Here is a 16,888-nt window from a genome sequence, read left to right on the forward strand (position 1 = left end):
CATCCTCTAGTTAAAAAACTCACGTTGTGTTCTGGGGCAGTAAAGAGTTATAGAACTTAGCAAAACCTAAATGTCCATTCTAAAGATTTTTTTTTTTTTTTTTAGCCTATTTAGGCAAAGTGGATACGTCTCATTTACACTTCAGTTTTTATCACTGGGTGATAATGTGTTCCTGTCTTGTAAATAGACTCATACGGAATTGCTTTGTTCCGGGAGAAATCCCGGTGGGGCTTAAAACATGGAGCCTCAGTAGTCGTTCTCGCATATCTTTTAACTTGCAAATTTGAATTCCAGGTTCATTTCCCTGAAAAAGTTTGAGAAAAGTAGATGGAATTGGAAGGGGGGAAGGGGGGGGGGGGGAGGAGGAGAAGGAGGAATAGCGAATTTTTTTTTTTTTCTGTTTTGTTGGAGCCAGGGAAAGGTAGGAAGGGGCTGTTTCCAGCCGCATGTGTGTCGTCTTCACCTGGCTGGGCTTTTTACAACACACTGAGGTGAAAATCTGGTCTTGTGTGGTTATGTATCGAATGTTTCTTCTTTGGATTCAGAACTGTGAAACTGACAGGGACTATTCATGGGACATGTCGAAGAGAAGGGAGTGTGTGTGAGCTGCGTGCTCCTCTTGTGCTCCCCCTGTACCTCACGAGGTATTTTTTGTAATTTAGAAAGAGGGTGGTGCGTTTCTGGGAAAACTGGAACCGCTTGCTTCCTCCGAGTGTCGGTGCAGTGTATGTTCTTAAGAGCATCTTCACCAAACATGGTTGTGGTCGTGTTTATTTTGTGTTTGTTTTCCGGCAAAGATCTTTGTGTACAACTACTCCGGTTCTCCAACCTAGTGCAGTGGTGTGGATCAGTTGCCTTATGCCTGAGACTTCTGCCTCCCCCCCCCCTTTTTTTTTTTTTCCTTTCTCAATACAACTCCTTTCCTAAAACTCCAGTAAAATGGCTGTAGTACTTCATTGCAATAGTTTAGATTAGCCTGAGGTTTGTTCCTGAAGCCTGTACCTGGCAGTCATCTAAACTGTAAATACCGAAACTCCCATAGCTCGGAGCCTGTCGGGCTCCCGGTGTGGAGGTTGGAGTTGTTACCGGCTGATCCCCGCTCACTTCGGCGTGTGAAGAAAGTTGTCCCTCATCCTGCGAGGTCAAGCACGGATCTGCAGGCAATGACCCGGGATTCTTGTCGTGCAAAACTTTTGTAATGCTTTCTTCAGCTTCTTAAGAGAAGGCAAGTCAAAGATCTGCAGATACCTTCCTAAAAGGGTTCTACTTTGCACTAGAGAAAGAATAATCATCTTCGTGCTGCGGTGTAGAAACATGTTATTTTTTAAAATTTTTTTCCAAGGTGGGCTAGGATGCGTGGTGTGGCACACAGTAAAGGCAGCTCCCGCTATATAAAATACGTAGTTCTAAATGGTGTAAATTCTCCTGTGTGCATGCTCTGTTTTGGATTCCTCACCAGTCTTTTCTTCTCTTTTTTCTTTTTTATTTTTTTTTTTCCCCTTTGGTCTTAGATGCAATTTCTTTGACTGGGCCAGGATCCTGCATTTTCTCCAAACAATAGAGACTATCTTCACAGTTATGTCACTATCCTACCCAGTTAATTTTTTTTCAAGTTCCTTATGTTAATACAATCTTTATTTGAGCAGGAGTCACTGCCACTTCCTTTGTTGCCCTTGGATCATTATTTTTGATGTTTAAAATAATTACAAATGCTTCTGTACAGTTAAGCCTATACATAACTAGCTGTTGCATTGGACTTGTTTATTTTCTCTTCTGAAAACAAAATATCTTGTTTGATAGTTTAGGGAAATAGTTAAAAGTTCACTGGTCTAGGAATATTTTTTCTGAACATTTGCATCCTGCTTCCTAAACCCCCATCTCTCACAATAACAGTTAATTATAATATTCTTTTGCTCTTGCTCCCAATTTTACTTAACCGAGTTTGTTGGGTTTTTTTCTCAATGTAAAATAAAATGTAAAAGCGGTATATAAAGGTCATTGTTAAAGCACTAGATGTATTTAACACCTAATTTCTTTTTCATGATAGGCAGTCAGAAGAACTCAGGATGAGTAAAAACAGTAATTTTGACGTTCCAAGCCCATGTAAGTAAGGTTTTTATTAAATAGTTAAAGAAATCTTTGATCTGCTTATACAGTACCAATTATAACTTGCTTTATTTGGGCTCAAAGAACAGGTGGATTTTCAGTAATCAAATTGTGTTGGTACCGCTTGTCTCACAGAATGAACTTGTAAACTTCCTTGTACTTGCTATAATTGGAATATCTTAAAATAGTATTTTCTGCAGATGTTTTAGGACAGTAACCTTGTGAATTCAGCTGCCAAACCAAACACAGCTGTGTTTGAGATGCATCATTCAAGATTTTCATAAGCTGAAGCAGTACCTCTATTTTCATCACTACTATGACCATTGTTGATGTTAGAATATTGAAAATACATCTTATATTGAGAATTTAAGGGAAGATATTAAATGTCTGTGGAAGTATGTTAGTGGGCTAGGAACTGCAGAAATGGGGAAATCCTTAAGGTTTCAGTTGACTACAGTGTTGTCTCAAGTCCTTTAATGTTTTGAAACTGGCTTATGTTTTAAAAGCACTGGTAGCATATGACTTGATACAGTCAGGATTGCCTCTGTGAAAAGCATATGAATGGTATCACATAGGTATACAAAGAAACAGTTGAGTTGCTTTGTGGATTCTAATATGTTGATGTCTTTATGTACAATACTAAAACCAATTAGATGATATATTTCACACATCTGGACATTTTTGGCCATTTGATAATTAGGTGTTTTGGGAAGAACATTTCAGTTGGGAGCACAATTGGCTTGTGAATTTAGCTTGGGTGGTAGCCCTCTCCTGAATCAACAGGCAGATGGATCCAGTGAAGTATTTTATTTTTAGGAACTAAAGAAGGAACAAATAGTACCCTCTTTTGTATTTACCATGGAATTCAACATTTAGAAGAGAGGGGTATTTACTGTCCTTTATCCAGTAATCTACTTCAAGATGCATGCGATTAAAAGTGATGAAAGTTACTGCTCTGCAGCTGATCCATAGTAATTCTAGTACATTCAGTGTGGTTATAAATGTGATTCTGTATTTCAGTCTGTGTTCTCTGTGGACGGACAGATGACTGCCCTGAAAAGTATGGAGAAAAAAGGACCTATGTGGCATACAATCTTACTGTTCATTACTACTGTTTGGTAAGTATGTGGTATTGATGTTGGAGCTTGTCTGTTTTAACTGGAAAAAATGTAAATGCAATAAGTATTAAATAGTAATAACCTGTCCAAACAGTTGATTTAAGAGCTTGAACTGTCAGCTTTAAGTTGTAGCCTTGAAGGCTTGTGCGTGTCTGGTGCAGCAGATGAAATAAATAAATCCCAACAAGCCTTTATTAAAAGCTAAATTCTGTTCAGTATCCATTTAAATGAATTACTTAGTTAATTCTCCCAACCTACCAAAGCAAGGAAGGTACATGTTAAGAGAAAGGGAACAGATTGCACCTATGTATTCATCTCTGTAAGAGAAGTGTAGTTTCAAAATTTGGAAAGTGAAAATTCCACCCCTTGTAGAAAAAGTAGAGAAGAGTTGTCTTTTTTTTCTCGTTTCTCATTAGTTCTTGTTTGGCTATGAGTTATTCTTTGACATTACATAGGACATAGAAAGGACTTAAGAAATAGTCCTACTTTTCAGTTTAGTAATATGTACCCTACTGATCATATACAGCTACAGTATCACTATTTAGTAAAACCTTATAATTTGAACAAAGCTATGGATATAAACTACAGTTGAGTATCTTTTGTTATTAGACTTGACACTTTGCAAGATTCATATTCTTAAAGGTATGCTTAAACTACCTAAATTTTTGCAGGTCCTTAAAATAATATGACCACTTAAAAAAAAAAAAAAAAAGCTGGTTTTGTTTATTAATAAATACAGTGTGGAATTTTCTTCAAGTTTAAAAAACAGTCTCAAGAATATCAGCAAAAATTTGGGGGGGTTGTTTATTTGTTTTGGTTTTTTTCTCAACAGGTTCTTTAAAGATTGTGTTGGTTGCAGATGACTTAATAGGTTGGATATTGAATCTTTCAAAGCCTAGGCAGAGTAGAGGTTTTCTGAAGTTACATAAAGATAAAATTTGCTTTTCTAAAATAAATTTTAAGCAGCTGGAAGGAAATTTAGTACAAATCTGGTACAATTTTATCTCATACTTAAGGCCATATGAAGTGATAGGAAAATGTCCTTTCCTGATGGAGCAGGAAAGGGCATGCTTGCAACACTGAGCCTTATGATTTATAAAACACTTTACTGTGAGCTTCCTGCAGTCCTCTTGTAGGTTTTGGTCCCTGCTTCTTTGTAAAAGCAAACAAACAAAATCCTGTGATTTTACTTAAATATAGTGAATATTATATAAGAAAAGAGCTCTTTTAGAAAGAGGCCAGTTAGTGGTGCAATTTTGTTTTTCTTTGCCAAATGTCTCACATGCATTTGGAAAAAAGATGTTCTTAATTGGTTTTGGCATAAATTTTTACATTTATTTGACTAAAATATTGATAAAACTAGTAAAAAAATGATGCTATGTTGAAATCATAAAATGAGGACTTGAAATTATATTGTAAAGAATATAGGACACGTTACGTTGTGAAACTATTTAGCTATTTGAAGTTTGTGATGTAACTACCTTACCTAGTAACTTCAATCTAAATTATCATAAGGCTGTTCTGACTTGCCTGGTTACTTGATTCTGTTTTTATTTAATTCTTCTCTAAAGTGAATTACTTTTCCTCTCAGGTTGCACTTCAGTACAGATACTTCCTACTGTGCTTCATTATCTCCACAGCGCAATTGTCATTCACATTAGCTAAACTAATTTAATTTTACTTCCTCTGAAGCCTTATATGCTTAAAGTAATTGTTTGATAATTATCTTAACATTCCGTATACTTCCAAAAGGAAGGTAATATACACCATCTTGGGCTCTACAGTTTTACATAAGACTTTGATGTTATGAAATACTTAATTTTCATGTTACTGGCTACCGTTCCCTATTGTGTCATATCAGACAAAAATGAATAGAAGTTTTGGATCCTTTTTTTAATTGTTAAAATGTTTGCACACAAGCTTTGTTAGACTAGTCTCTTGACAAATGCAGTGTAGGTAATTTTAAGCCTTTAGGTAGGTGAATGTTTCAAAATCCTTAATTTGTTTTCATAGTTGATGTCAAGTGGTATTTGGCAGAGAGGGGAAGAAGATGAAGGTGTAGATGGATTCTTAATCGCCGATATTAAAAAAGAAGTAAATAGAGCTGCAAAACTGGTAAGGATACTTATAAGTGCACTTAGTAGTGCCTGTGGGGTTTTTCATCTTTCTCCAGTGGGCAGTGTGCTGAGCCCATTCAAACATCTGAATTTTACTTTTAAGTAACAAGTATATTGGGTTCATTGAAGCCACAAGGGACAACAAAATCTGCAGATGTTTGCTAATATTTCCTGGGTATGATGCAGATAGATGAGTAAGAGCAAACTGAGCCTCAAGCTGACATTATATAATTTTATAGATGCAACTAAACTATGAGTTATTTTACCAGTACCTATATTTTGGTTTCCGTGTCACAAGTCACCATGCACATAAAATAATACACAGTAAAAGTCTGTGAAATAAGTATATGTCTTTTCTTCAAAACACAGCTAAAACATAGTAGTCTTGTCACCATTACAATCTATTGGCCAATATTCTTTCATACACAGTTTATAATTTTTCTAATGGTTTAGTTCCTGTAATTTTACTTGGACTTTAGATGTTAATTTTCTGTTATTTCTAAAACAAATTATTCCTAGAAATGTAATATCTGTAAGAGAAAGGGTGCTTCAATTGGATGTGTAGCTCCCAAATGCAAACGAAGTTACCATTTTCCTTGTGGGATACAAAAAGAATGTATTTTCCAGTTCATGGAAAATTTCAGGTAAGTTCTGGGATTTTGTTGCTTTTTAATTTTCAATTAAAGATATTTATACAGGTTTTCATTGGATAGGCTGTTAATTATAAATGACATCTGGGTTATCTGAGGAAAAAATACCTGATTTGTGGAAAACACGAAGGCCAAGTAGTTATATTGCATACCTAGTACTTATAAACTAAATTCTCAACACTTTTAAAGGTATAATTTAATGCTTCTACAAGTAGTTAAATTGTTTATAAAATCGAGCATTAAATCCTAAACTGTGAAATAAATTACAAAATGGTTCGGTTTGATTTTTTTTGTCTGCTTTTGTTTAAATGGCAATTGTTTGGCTGCCTGTCTCTCTCAGCAGTCAAAACAGACTATGCCGTTCTGTCACGTTTCAAAGCACAAGACTTCAAGATCTGCTTATTAGAGATGGACTGAGGAGAAATGGGTTTAATATCAAATGTCTAAAATAGGCTTAATTTTCTTTTGCTATCATCTGTCCAGCATCTTGGCTGTAGTCAAAATACTCTTGAGCACATTTGATAACGGCTTTATTCTGCCTACTGTAAGTTGAGTTTGTAGGATGGGTGGATCGAAGCCTGACAGTCACTTTAACTTCTTAAATAAACAACTTGTTTTAAGACAAGCACATGTAAAAATAATGCATTTTCAGAAAGGTTTCTTCTAGAGCTGCATTTCTTTATTTCTTTGGAAATGTGCTAAATTACAAAATTTATCACACTACCTAGGCTCTGCAGAATCAATATGCAAAGTCAAAACTGCTCCTTTAACATCATACTAACGTTAGGCAGAACTTAAGGTTCTGAGGACAGGAAACACATTATTTGGACCACAAGTTTTGAGAGAAAGGGTGTGTATGATCTCTGTAATTTACTAAGCATCAATTGGCAACACACTTCTTCCTTACTGTCGTTCTATTGACTTGCTCTGTTAGATGCATTATTTGTTTACACGTGGGTTGTGGTTTTACCCTGATAGGCAGCAGAGCACCACACAGCCGCTTGCTCACTGGCCCCAGTGGGATGGGGAGAGTACCAGGAGGGTAAAAGTGGAAAAACTCATGGGTTGAGATAAAGACAGTTTAACAGGTGCAGCAACAGCTGCATGTGCAAGCAAAGCAAAATAAGGAATTCACTTATACTTCCTGTCAGCAGGCAGGTGTTGAGCTATTCCCAAGAAGGCAGGGCTTTGTCATGTGTAACAGTTACTTGGGAAGGCAAATGCCATAACTCCAAACATCTCCCCTTCCATCATCCCCCTCCCAGTTTTATTGCTGAGCTTGACATCATGGCATAAAATATCCCTTTGGTCAGTTGGGGTCAACTGCCCTGGCTGTTTCCCCTCTGAACTTCTTGTGCCCCCCCAGCCTGCTGCACCAAGTGGGGCAGTGTGAGAAAAAGAAAAAGCCTTGATGTTGTGTAAGCACTGCTCAGCAAAACACATCCTTGTGTTATCAACACTGTTTTCATCACAAATCCAAAAAACAGTGCCATAAAAGCTACTACAAAGAAAATCAACTCCATCCCAGCCAAAAACAGTTTGTGTCTGCATTTTTAGCTTGTTGCACAGCATTTATTCATGAACAACAGATATAGATACAACAGCTATTATTTTGCTATCCTCAAATTTTATGAGGAATGTTCTTCAATTGTTGTTTTGATAAGAGAACCTTAAATTGATATTTTTAGATCTTACTGTTGGGAACATAAACCAGTCCAAAAGTTTTCCGATGAAGAATCTAGAGGAACTTCACAGTGTACAATATGCCTGGATTTGGTTGAACAGCTTCCAGTGTACAGTGTATTGAAAAGTCCTTGCTGTAAAAATGCTTGGTTTCATCGAGAATGCTTGCAGGTAACACAGGTTCTCCCTTTCTTTTCTCTTTGCATCCAGATCACATTTCTATTGTGTTTAAAAATAATGGAGCAGTTGCTTAAAATTGTGTAAAAATGCTGAGGGTTTATGTATGCAGTAGGCATGGAAATATACAAGGTTTGAAGGACTATGCTAAAATTGTGGTTTAGAGAGGAGTCTTACAAGAATTTTTTTTAAAAATGCTGTTAATTCCACCCTCCCACCCGCCATGTTGCTGCATACGTGATACATTTCATGCCTTTAGTTATTTTTAGGAACTGAAGTCCAATCTAGGTAGTTGTCTTCTTACAAGTCATTATGTGCAGAATATAAAAGCTAAAAATGTCATTTATCCATCATCCGTTCACTTTGCTTAAGTCCAGAGCTGGAAAAAGTTATAAGGTGGTTCTTGTAAACTCATTCTAGATCTGGAGAGATTGAGTGAAAAGGATTGTACTTTGTTTATGGACCTGACTCTAGTATGTGAGGTCTTGTCCTTTAAAGGAAGAGAAAATGCTTGCCATTCACTTCAGTGTTAGGTGACATCATGATTGGTAGCACTTTAACATCCATGTCAGGACAGTATCCATGAATCTAAGGGTTATAGATACTAAGGCATTTATTGACATCCTAACGATGGTAGTAATTCAATAATTGGTTTGGTTTCTGTTGTGTGTTTTTTTTTTTTTTCTTGACACAGTATCAAGCTTTGAGTGCTGGGATATTTTTCTTTAGGTGCTCAGTATGTAATAACAAGGATAAATTTCAGAAAGAAATGTTGCGAATGGGCATACACATTCCAGAAAAGTAAGTAATTTTGTAAATAATTGCTGTTCTATAAAAACTTTAGGGTGTTAAAACCACTTCTTATTTATTCTGTAGAACTGCATCTATTAATATGTGGAACCTCAGTTCTACCTTCAATAGTAGAATTGTTTGGTTTGGTGAGGAGTAGCCTGTTTCCTTTTAGTTATGCATAAAAATTTTCAAAGGCCAAATTAGTCATCTGGAACATAAAGCAGAAAGCTCTGAAAAGTCATTTTTAATGCCATGATTCAACCTATTTAAAAGATCAAAACACTTCTTAAATAAAATAGTTTCACATTAACATAGAGGTTGCTGAGGAGGGTATTTTCTTTGCTCAAGTTTTTAAATTATCTGAATTTCTGTCCAGACAGTATTATAATCAACTGATTACACAGCCATCCCATGATCACCATACAGCTTCCACTTTCTCCCAAGGGATTGCTAGAGATATGTTGAATATAAAAACTGCTTCTAAAATTCTGGGCTGTTATTCATAATAAGACAGCCTAATCAGAATGATGTTCCTTTGTTAGAAGTATTATTCTTTAATAACTACTAGTGTTTTCAGAGACTTCCATTAATTCCCTCCAGAGGCAGAAGCTCAAGATTTTGGAGAGGAAGAAGAGTCAAAATGCTTCATAAACTTTGCCATACTGACTGGGAAAATTCTGAGTTACTTTTCATGAGGCCGTTTTCAGTGGTAACTTGAGTAGACTGCCAAAACAAATATCCATGTCTGCTGTGAGAGAGAAAGTGGAATAATATGAAACAGAGCAAACGTGCACTGAGGTCATGCAAAAAACAACAAATACTTTAACCAAAGTAACTGTAGACAAAAAAAAGTCTGTCTGATATTTTATAGTATTATTTTTGTTCCTAGACTTTTTTTTTTGTTCCCTCTCTCAGGTGTCTGGCTGTTCCCTAGAACATTACATGATTGAAATATCTTCATGTGGTTATTACATACCTCTTTTCCAAAGACAGAGTAACCCATTTCAACAATCAGAAATACAGTTGTAATAACTGATCTTCTGCCTTGATTATAGGGATGCATCTTGGGAACTTGAAGAGAATGCTTATCAAGACTTACTGCAATGTTATCAACACTGTGACATTAAAAGGTGTCTGTGCAAGAAAGGAAGAGACTATAATGAACCTGATAGGTATGACACTTTTGCAGGAAGGTATAACCTAGGATGGAATAGTTCTCTGGTGTTTATATTTATTTAAATGCTTTAATACTTATCAGCATCAGGTTTTAATGTCGAGCCAAGACACACACCATGTCCAAATAAAACATTATAATCAAAATACTTCAATACTAATTTTCTCTAATCAGGTTATAAAAGCCAAGAAAACCAAACCAATTGATTATCAGGTATCTTGTCCTTGTTCTCATTTGTTACAGAGCTGAAGTAGAATTCCTACATCCACATAACATGTAGAATAGCATATGCCTAAGTTAATGTTGTTCTTTCATTCAAAGCTTAATTCAATAATTTAGCAATTGTTAGAATACTTAATGCCTTAACACCTAGCAACATGAGGAGAAAATACTGGCTGCAAGCTATTGACTTCAAGGCAGGGGAGCACACTAACTCAGCCTCTTTCAATACAAGGTGCTGGAACGTGGGTAGGTTATTCTTTTTCTTGTTGTAGCCAGGAATTGTGAGTACATCTTGTCAGAAGAAAGTTCCCCTTGATTATACACAGTCTCACCAGATTGATAAAATTATGCTTTGTTAGTTTGGTGTCTGGATTACACTTATTGTTGAATATTCTTTGATTTAACTAGCCTCATTCGTATATCTAATTCTAAATACATAAGTTTTTAATTTTAGTAAATGGGAAATAAAGCGTTGTCAGTGTTGTGGTTCCCGTGGAACTCATTTGGCCTGTTCAGCTATGAAGTCATGGGAGCAAAACTGGGAGTGCATGGAATGCAGAAGTATCTTAGCAAAATCAGGTAAGTTATGGATGTGACAGTGACTTCTTAAAACAATAACTTTTAATACTATGTATTTTAGAGCTAGCAAATTCACTAAATTAATATACTTTAATCATACAGGGAACTATAGCAAACAGAAAAAGCGTTCTTTGGCTACCTCTGAAAAGACTGATGGGACAACTTGTTTGCTGGAAGAGCCATCTCCAAAGTGCCCTCGGCAGTCATCTGGATCTCAACGCAATTTTCTTCTCCAGTGTGTAATTTTCTGTTTTCAAGCAAAAACTGATTATAACATAAAATAGTATTTAAACACGAGGAGGTGATGGCTTATTCCGTAGGAGGAACTTATTACACTAAATTGCAGATTGAATAAAATTGGAGTAAATTTTACTGATTGAAGTTTTCTGAGTAAGCTGTGAACTCTGTAAATTTGCTATAGTTATTTGCTTTCAGTGGCATGCAAACCAGTTTTTAGTTTGATATAGTTAGATCCTTGTAAAAAGAATCTTAACAATTTAGAGGTTACTTCAAATGTACAAGTGGCAAAATTTAAAGCTAAGGTTGCTTATTAGTATTTTTTCCATGTAAATAGTGTGATAGAAATCTAGCTTAGAGATGTGTATATAAATAATGTTTTCCTCTGCTGTAATAAAAGCTTTTCAAGTCTGTAGAAAGTAATATTTTTAGGTTTTAGTTATTGTATCAGTCACAACTTCCTTTTCATGTATGGGATGTAACTAAAAACGGATCCTAAAACCACCACATAATTAAATACTGAATTATTATTTTTTGAATTACAGTTCAGGCACTGATGCACTTCATGTAAATGAACATACAAATTAGATTCAATACTGAAATAGTGGGAAATTATATTGCTACCTTCAAATAAGAAGTGTTAAAGCATTCTTCAATTGTATCTCTTAAAATATTGTTTTGACTTATAGATCACCAAAGGTATTGTGTCAGAACAACCTGTCACCCTGCTCACACCGAGAACGTCCAGCACCCAACAGAGTGACGATGTCCTTGTCTCCACTGATGTCAAACAGGAACTGTTCCCTGAGGAAAAAGTATTTTCTTCTATTTTTTACATTGAAGAGTAATCTAGCACATGGCTTTATACCATTTTTCCTACAGAACATGGTGTGTGTGTATATATATAGTGGCTATATATATTTGTGTGTGTATATATATATATAATCACTGGAAAAATTGAATGAGTACGCTGAAGAGCTGAAGTCATAACTTGATAAAAGCTTCTGCTGTTTCTAAATGCTAGAGGAAGGTGAGGAGAAAAGAATGATTCCTATTGAGAATTTTTAGGTTAGGTAGTGAGGGGATCAAACCCCAGAAACGCATATTTGTCCTTAGAGAAGCATGGCTAGCCATTCTTCAGAAAAGGGGAGTAACAAGAATCCTAACTTCTTTCTTCAAATTAGACGTGTCCTTTTGTTTGCAAGTTAAAAAGCAAACAAGGAGTCTTATTTAGACTGGTGTCTTATTTGTTTTTAAATGAGAACTTGCGAATTTCTTCCTACTCAAATGTACTTTTGATTATAGTGACAAAGATGAAATATTAGTGAATAGTTGTCAGTGTATTCTAATTTTGTTGCAAAACTTCTCTTTAACACAAACATGGTAAGCTCTTCAATTTCTCCCTTGTTTCACATTGTTCAGTTGTAGAATGGTGGTGTCAGAATTGTTTGATACTATGTTGGTGTAAGTTAATTAAAAAAATATTAATTTTATGTCAAGGTAATTATTTCTAGCTCCTTTTCTGTAGTTCTTAAAGTACTTGAAAATTTGCTACCACAGAGTTAAAATTTGAAGAATCTACACCAAAAATTTTAGTTATAATTTAGGCAATACCTAAAAGTATCGAAGTGTTTAAAGAGATGCTTAGCAGATTTTAGGATGTTTCCTGCATAACTGAATGAATAATAAATTTCATTTGAAAATACATGCAATTTCTTTGTAGGCATTTAAGAAAGCAAAGAAGGGAAGTTTCTAACATACTGAAGGAGTTAAAGCTACAAGTTAATACAAAAACTACAAGGCTTAACATCAATGCAGAGAACATCTGGAATAGTGCTTTAAAAGGATTTAGACAGCGCAACTTCAGTCCTACAAACACCATTGAAATAAAGTTCACAAACTGCAAAAATAGATCAAAGACAGATACTTCTGCTGCATCAAAACACCGTTTCTTTCAATTATTAATGCTTCACCTTCAGAATTCATCATTGTTTGAGGGCTCTTCTGCAAAGAACTTGTCCCATGATTTTCAAGGTAATTAAATGCTTTGTTCAAAAATACATTAAGAACTACGTGACTTAAAAGGTTTTTAAATCTTCAGCCAGTATGATTGCCAGTTCACAATTGTAGTCCTGATGGATAGAAATTGGTTGTTGCATTCTTTTGCTTTTCAATTCTAAAGGGGGATGGATTGCAGATTAACAAAAAAAATACTGGTTTAGTTAGAAAAGTTGATGACAACCAAGAAAAAAATACAGTGTATCATTAGACTTGGAACTTTTTGATTAATGTATTTGTTCTCTACTAGTGAATTTCTTTCTTCTGATTCACTTTGCCTGTTACTTATTTTCGTTTCCTCAAATGTGTAGAACATTATCTCTGAGAGCATGCCTCCCAAAAGACCCAAAGTTAGCTTCTTCGAGTTCTTTTACTTCAGAATTAAATGTGCATTGGTTAGAAAGTGGAAGAGGAAGTTACATCTCCTCCCAAATCTTAACAGTGACTGAAGAGTTGAAGTAAAAGAATATGGTACTCCTATGTAAAAAATACCAGTCTTATTGTGTCAACCAGCAGGAGATGGCAAACCTTGTTAGTTGTATCTCCTAAGATAGAACTGCGTTATAAGATTTTTTTTTTTTCCTATTAAAAATTGAGGATCACAAATTACTTTTATGCATATATAGTAATTCTTTTTTTTTCATTTGCAGCTGTAAAAGAGAATCTTTATTTTGAAGCTGGTAAAATGATTGCAGTTTCTTTGGTTCACGGTGGCCCATCTCCTTGTTTCTTTTCCAAAACACTGTTCCATTGTCTTGTCTATGGTCCAGAGAATGTGAAGCCAGCTTTGGAAGATGTTGCTGATGTTGATGTAGCACGAACAATAAAAATGGTAAATAAAACTAAACTTATTGGCAAATTCTTGTTCAAGACTATATTTTGAGATTAAGAAGGACTTACTGAATATAACTTTAGTTCAAATTAAACTTGTTTACTACGTGCGTGTGTGTGTATATATACAAAAAAATTCCTAACTTTTATCTTCTGATACAGATAAAATATGCAAATAGTCTGTCCAGCCTACAGTCTGCAATACATGACTGTTATGAATTCCTTGCTGCTGCTGGATGTTTACGACCTATAACATCTTTGTGTGATAAGGATATGCTGGTGAATGACATATTGATCCATCATGTGATCAAGAGAATTATTTCGCCCTTAGAAAGGTTTGTTTTGTTTTAAGTTTTCAAACTTCCTGGACTATTTTCCAAACTGAAATATTAAACAACATACTGTAATATATTACTATATATATAGTAATAAGATTAACATATTCTTACTTACTCTCCATTTAAACCAATGAAATGTACTGTAATTTTTAGTGGATTAAGTAGCAATTGCTAACTAGTTAATTAGAATGTAAGACTGAAATTACTTGTCTACGGATCCACTCTGTTCCACTTCTCCTTGGCCACATTCCTTTTTCAACCTTAGGAAGAAGGCAGATTCACAGTTGTAAACTATAGCATGACAAAGACTTTTGTACTAGAAAACTTTCTCTAGCTTATGTTCATTTTGAATTCTGAATTGCTGGAATTTAGAATCTTTAAATTTTAGAAGTGTTAAACATATGTTTAGAATTTAAATGAGTTTTCTAGAGTTCTAATTAAGGAGTTTGTGTGTGCCATTAGGAGGACGATGATGTGCACAAGTGTAAGTTGACTTACTTAGAATGTAAGCATTGCATTGGTGTTTCCATGAGTTAGTGATGACTTAAAGTAGCTGGGAAAGTTGCAATTGTTGACTATTTTTTGATTTGTCTCTGACCTTACTTCCAATTTGCATTCTTCATCTGCTCAGTAAAAAGGCATTGGATGCTAATTTTTCCAATGAGTATAGTTGGATTTGTACTTAACACATTTACGGTGTTATATTTGATGAATTTGAATCAACTGACTTTCTGAGAGCTATGAAAAACTAATTTTGAATGTGAGGATTTTTTAACAAATTTGAGAGTAATTAGCCTTTCAGTCAAGGACCTCTGTGACATATTTGACCAGTCTGTATCATATTTTAAGACTAGTTAGTTAAAAAGTGAAAGGTAATAAATAAGTAGCCTGTTTGTTTATAGAAAAATGTGGGTTTGTGCATTTTTCAAGATGGGCTTAAAATGTGCAAAAGTGAGTAGAGCAAGAATTTGATTGTCAATATCAATGACTGAGAGTAAGTAGTTAGTCTCTTTAACTGTTAATGTTCTACACCGCTGACTGTACACTTTCAACATGTTTATTCTGAATTTTACTGATTCAGCCTATTGATATCTAAGAAATGATGAGTAAATAAATTAAGTAAAATTTTAATTCTGATTTAACATGTTTAAATTGTAAAGCCAGTTGCTTGAAATGTTCTTATCCAGTACACAGTAACTAGTAGAAATTTTTTTTTGTTGCAGAAGCCAAGTGAAGGCTATCCCTTGAGACACCTCATTTTTGCCTAGGGACAAGGAATTTAAACTGTGTTTTCTAAAGGAATATCTGTAAGAAAGAAATTCAGTATATTCTTACATAAAAATTAAAAGTAAGCCATGCTCATACAGTCAAGTACCAGGAAATAAAGTTAATTTCTGAATATTGCTGGTATTTCATTCATCTGCCCCAAAAGCTCTACAGAAACATTTAGATTGTTAAAATGAGAATTAAACGCATTTTCCAAGATTAAAATAAAACGGGACTATTATGTACACCTACCTTACTGACTAGACTTGGAGACTGTAGATGGGGAAACTTTTTTCTGGTCCAGTCTTACAGGTTTATAAAATGCAGTGTGCAATTGGTTACCTGCTGGCTTTCTGATGCGTGCTTGCTCTCTTTTCTTTTCCCCCTCCTAGTTTTAGGCAAGGTTTGAGAACTCTTGGTGTGCTAGAGAAAATGCAGATGCATCCGGATGCCTTCTCTAGTATCCTGTGCCACAAACCTGAAAGACTTTCAGCAGAAACTATTTGTGATCTTTTTACAATCCATTCCTCATCAGATGTAAATAAAGCTGAAGGTGCTGATTTTTGGGTGGGTTATCTGCAAGATGTAGAAAGTAAGTAATTTTTTTTTTCATTTTCTATTCCCCCTTCCCTGTTGAGTGCTGAGCTGCTGGTATACATACAGGGGCTGGGTTTTAGAGTTTAGTGGAGTAAATAAAGTTTTTGAGGTTGCTGTCAGTTCCTAATTGCTCCTTCTTCCCCCTCTTCCTTACTAACTATAACTTCTGAAACTGTTGCCCAATTATAATCAAACTTGAGAGGGATAAATATCTGAATGATTGGTACTAGAATTCTTGTGAGGTTTTAAAAACAAACAAACAAACAAAAAAAAAACCCAAAACAACTAGAGTGGTAGAGAAAAATCCTTTAATCCCCTCTCTTTCACAGCTTTGCTGTGAACTTATTAGACAGTGTGTGTCTCAAAAAAGATAGAAAAGTGGTCTATTCTTGCAGAAGAATTACTCTTCTATTCGTTTAAAATTTTTCAGAAATAATCCAAGTGGATTTTTCTTCCCAAAATTTTTACTTGGCCATGTAACTGCATATTCAGTCACCGTATTGATCTGCTGTTTTCTGATTTTGGAGGTTTTTTTCCTCTAACACTTAACATGCAGGATAAAGGTTTATGGGTAATAGGCAAGAATTGATACAACTTAATCCTGTTTTTTTAGGTGGTGAGTCAGTAGTGACATTGGAGGATATTCTGCTCTTCGCAACAGGCTCTAATTCTATACCATCCATTGGTTTTGATCCTGAACCTACTATTAAATTTTTGCATAGAAGGTATCCCGTTGGAAACAGACTCCTTAATTGCTTAGAGCTCCCTATAACAGAGACATACGAGCAGTTTAAAAATAAAATGGAGTTCACCATCAGAAACACACTAAGAGTCAAAAGAGAATAAATGTCTTTGCTACTAAACTGGATGTTGGAAATTTCAGTTTTCTGCAGGAACGTCTGCTTGCAAACCGCTACTGTGTTTTTGGACAGCATGCTCTCGG

General features: G+C 35.1%; 1 protein-coding gene across 2 annotated transcripts; it reads left to right on the forward strand.

Moving 5' to 3' along the window:
* Window positions 1-2,053: 2,053 nt before the first annotated feature.
* G2E3 (G2/M-phase specific E3 ubiquitin protein ligase) lies at window positions 2,054-16,804 on the forward strand. Of its 2 annotated transcripts, XM_074149554.1 has the most exons (15): window positions 2,054-2,103; window positions 3,127-3,224; window positions 5,238-5,339; window positions 5,861-5,985; window positions 7,680-7,845; window positions 8,546-8,652; window positions 9,699-9,815; window positions 10,494-10,618; window positions 10,721-10,853; window positions 11,545-11,670; window positions 12,579-12,889; window positions 13,564-13,745; window positions 13,907-14,079; window positions 15,741-15,940; window positions 16,559-16,804. In XM_074149554.1, exons 1-15 carry the CDS (start codon window positions 2,067-2,069, stop codon window positions 16,789-16,791), a joined length of 2,235 nt encoding a protein of 744 aa, XP_074005655.1. In that variant the 5' UTR covers window positions 2,054-2,066; the 3' UTR covers window positions 16,792-16,804. The 2 variants fall into 2 exon arrangements, with proteins under 2 accessions (XP_074005655.1, XP_074005656.1); XM_074149555.1 differs by lacking the exons at window positions 2,054-2,103; window positions 11,545-11,670 and having other exon boundaries at window positions 3,133-3,224; window positions 16,559-16,791.
* The last annotated feature ends 84 nt before the right edge of the window (window positions 16,805-16,888 follow it).

The sequence above is a fragment of the Numenius arquata genome, chromosome 6 (genome assembly GCF_964106895.1).
Source record: "Numenius arquata chromosome 6, bNumArq3.hap1.1, whole genome shotgun sequence".
Taxonomy (NCBI): domain Eukaryota; kingdom Metazoa; phylum Chordata; class Aves; order Charadriiformes; family Scolopacidae; genus Numenius; species Numenius arquata.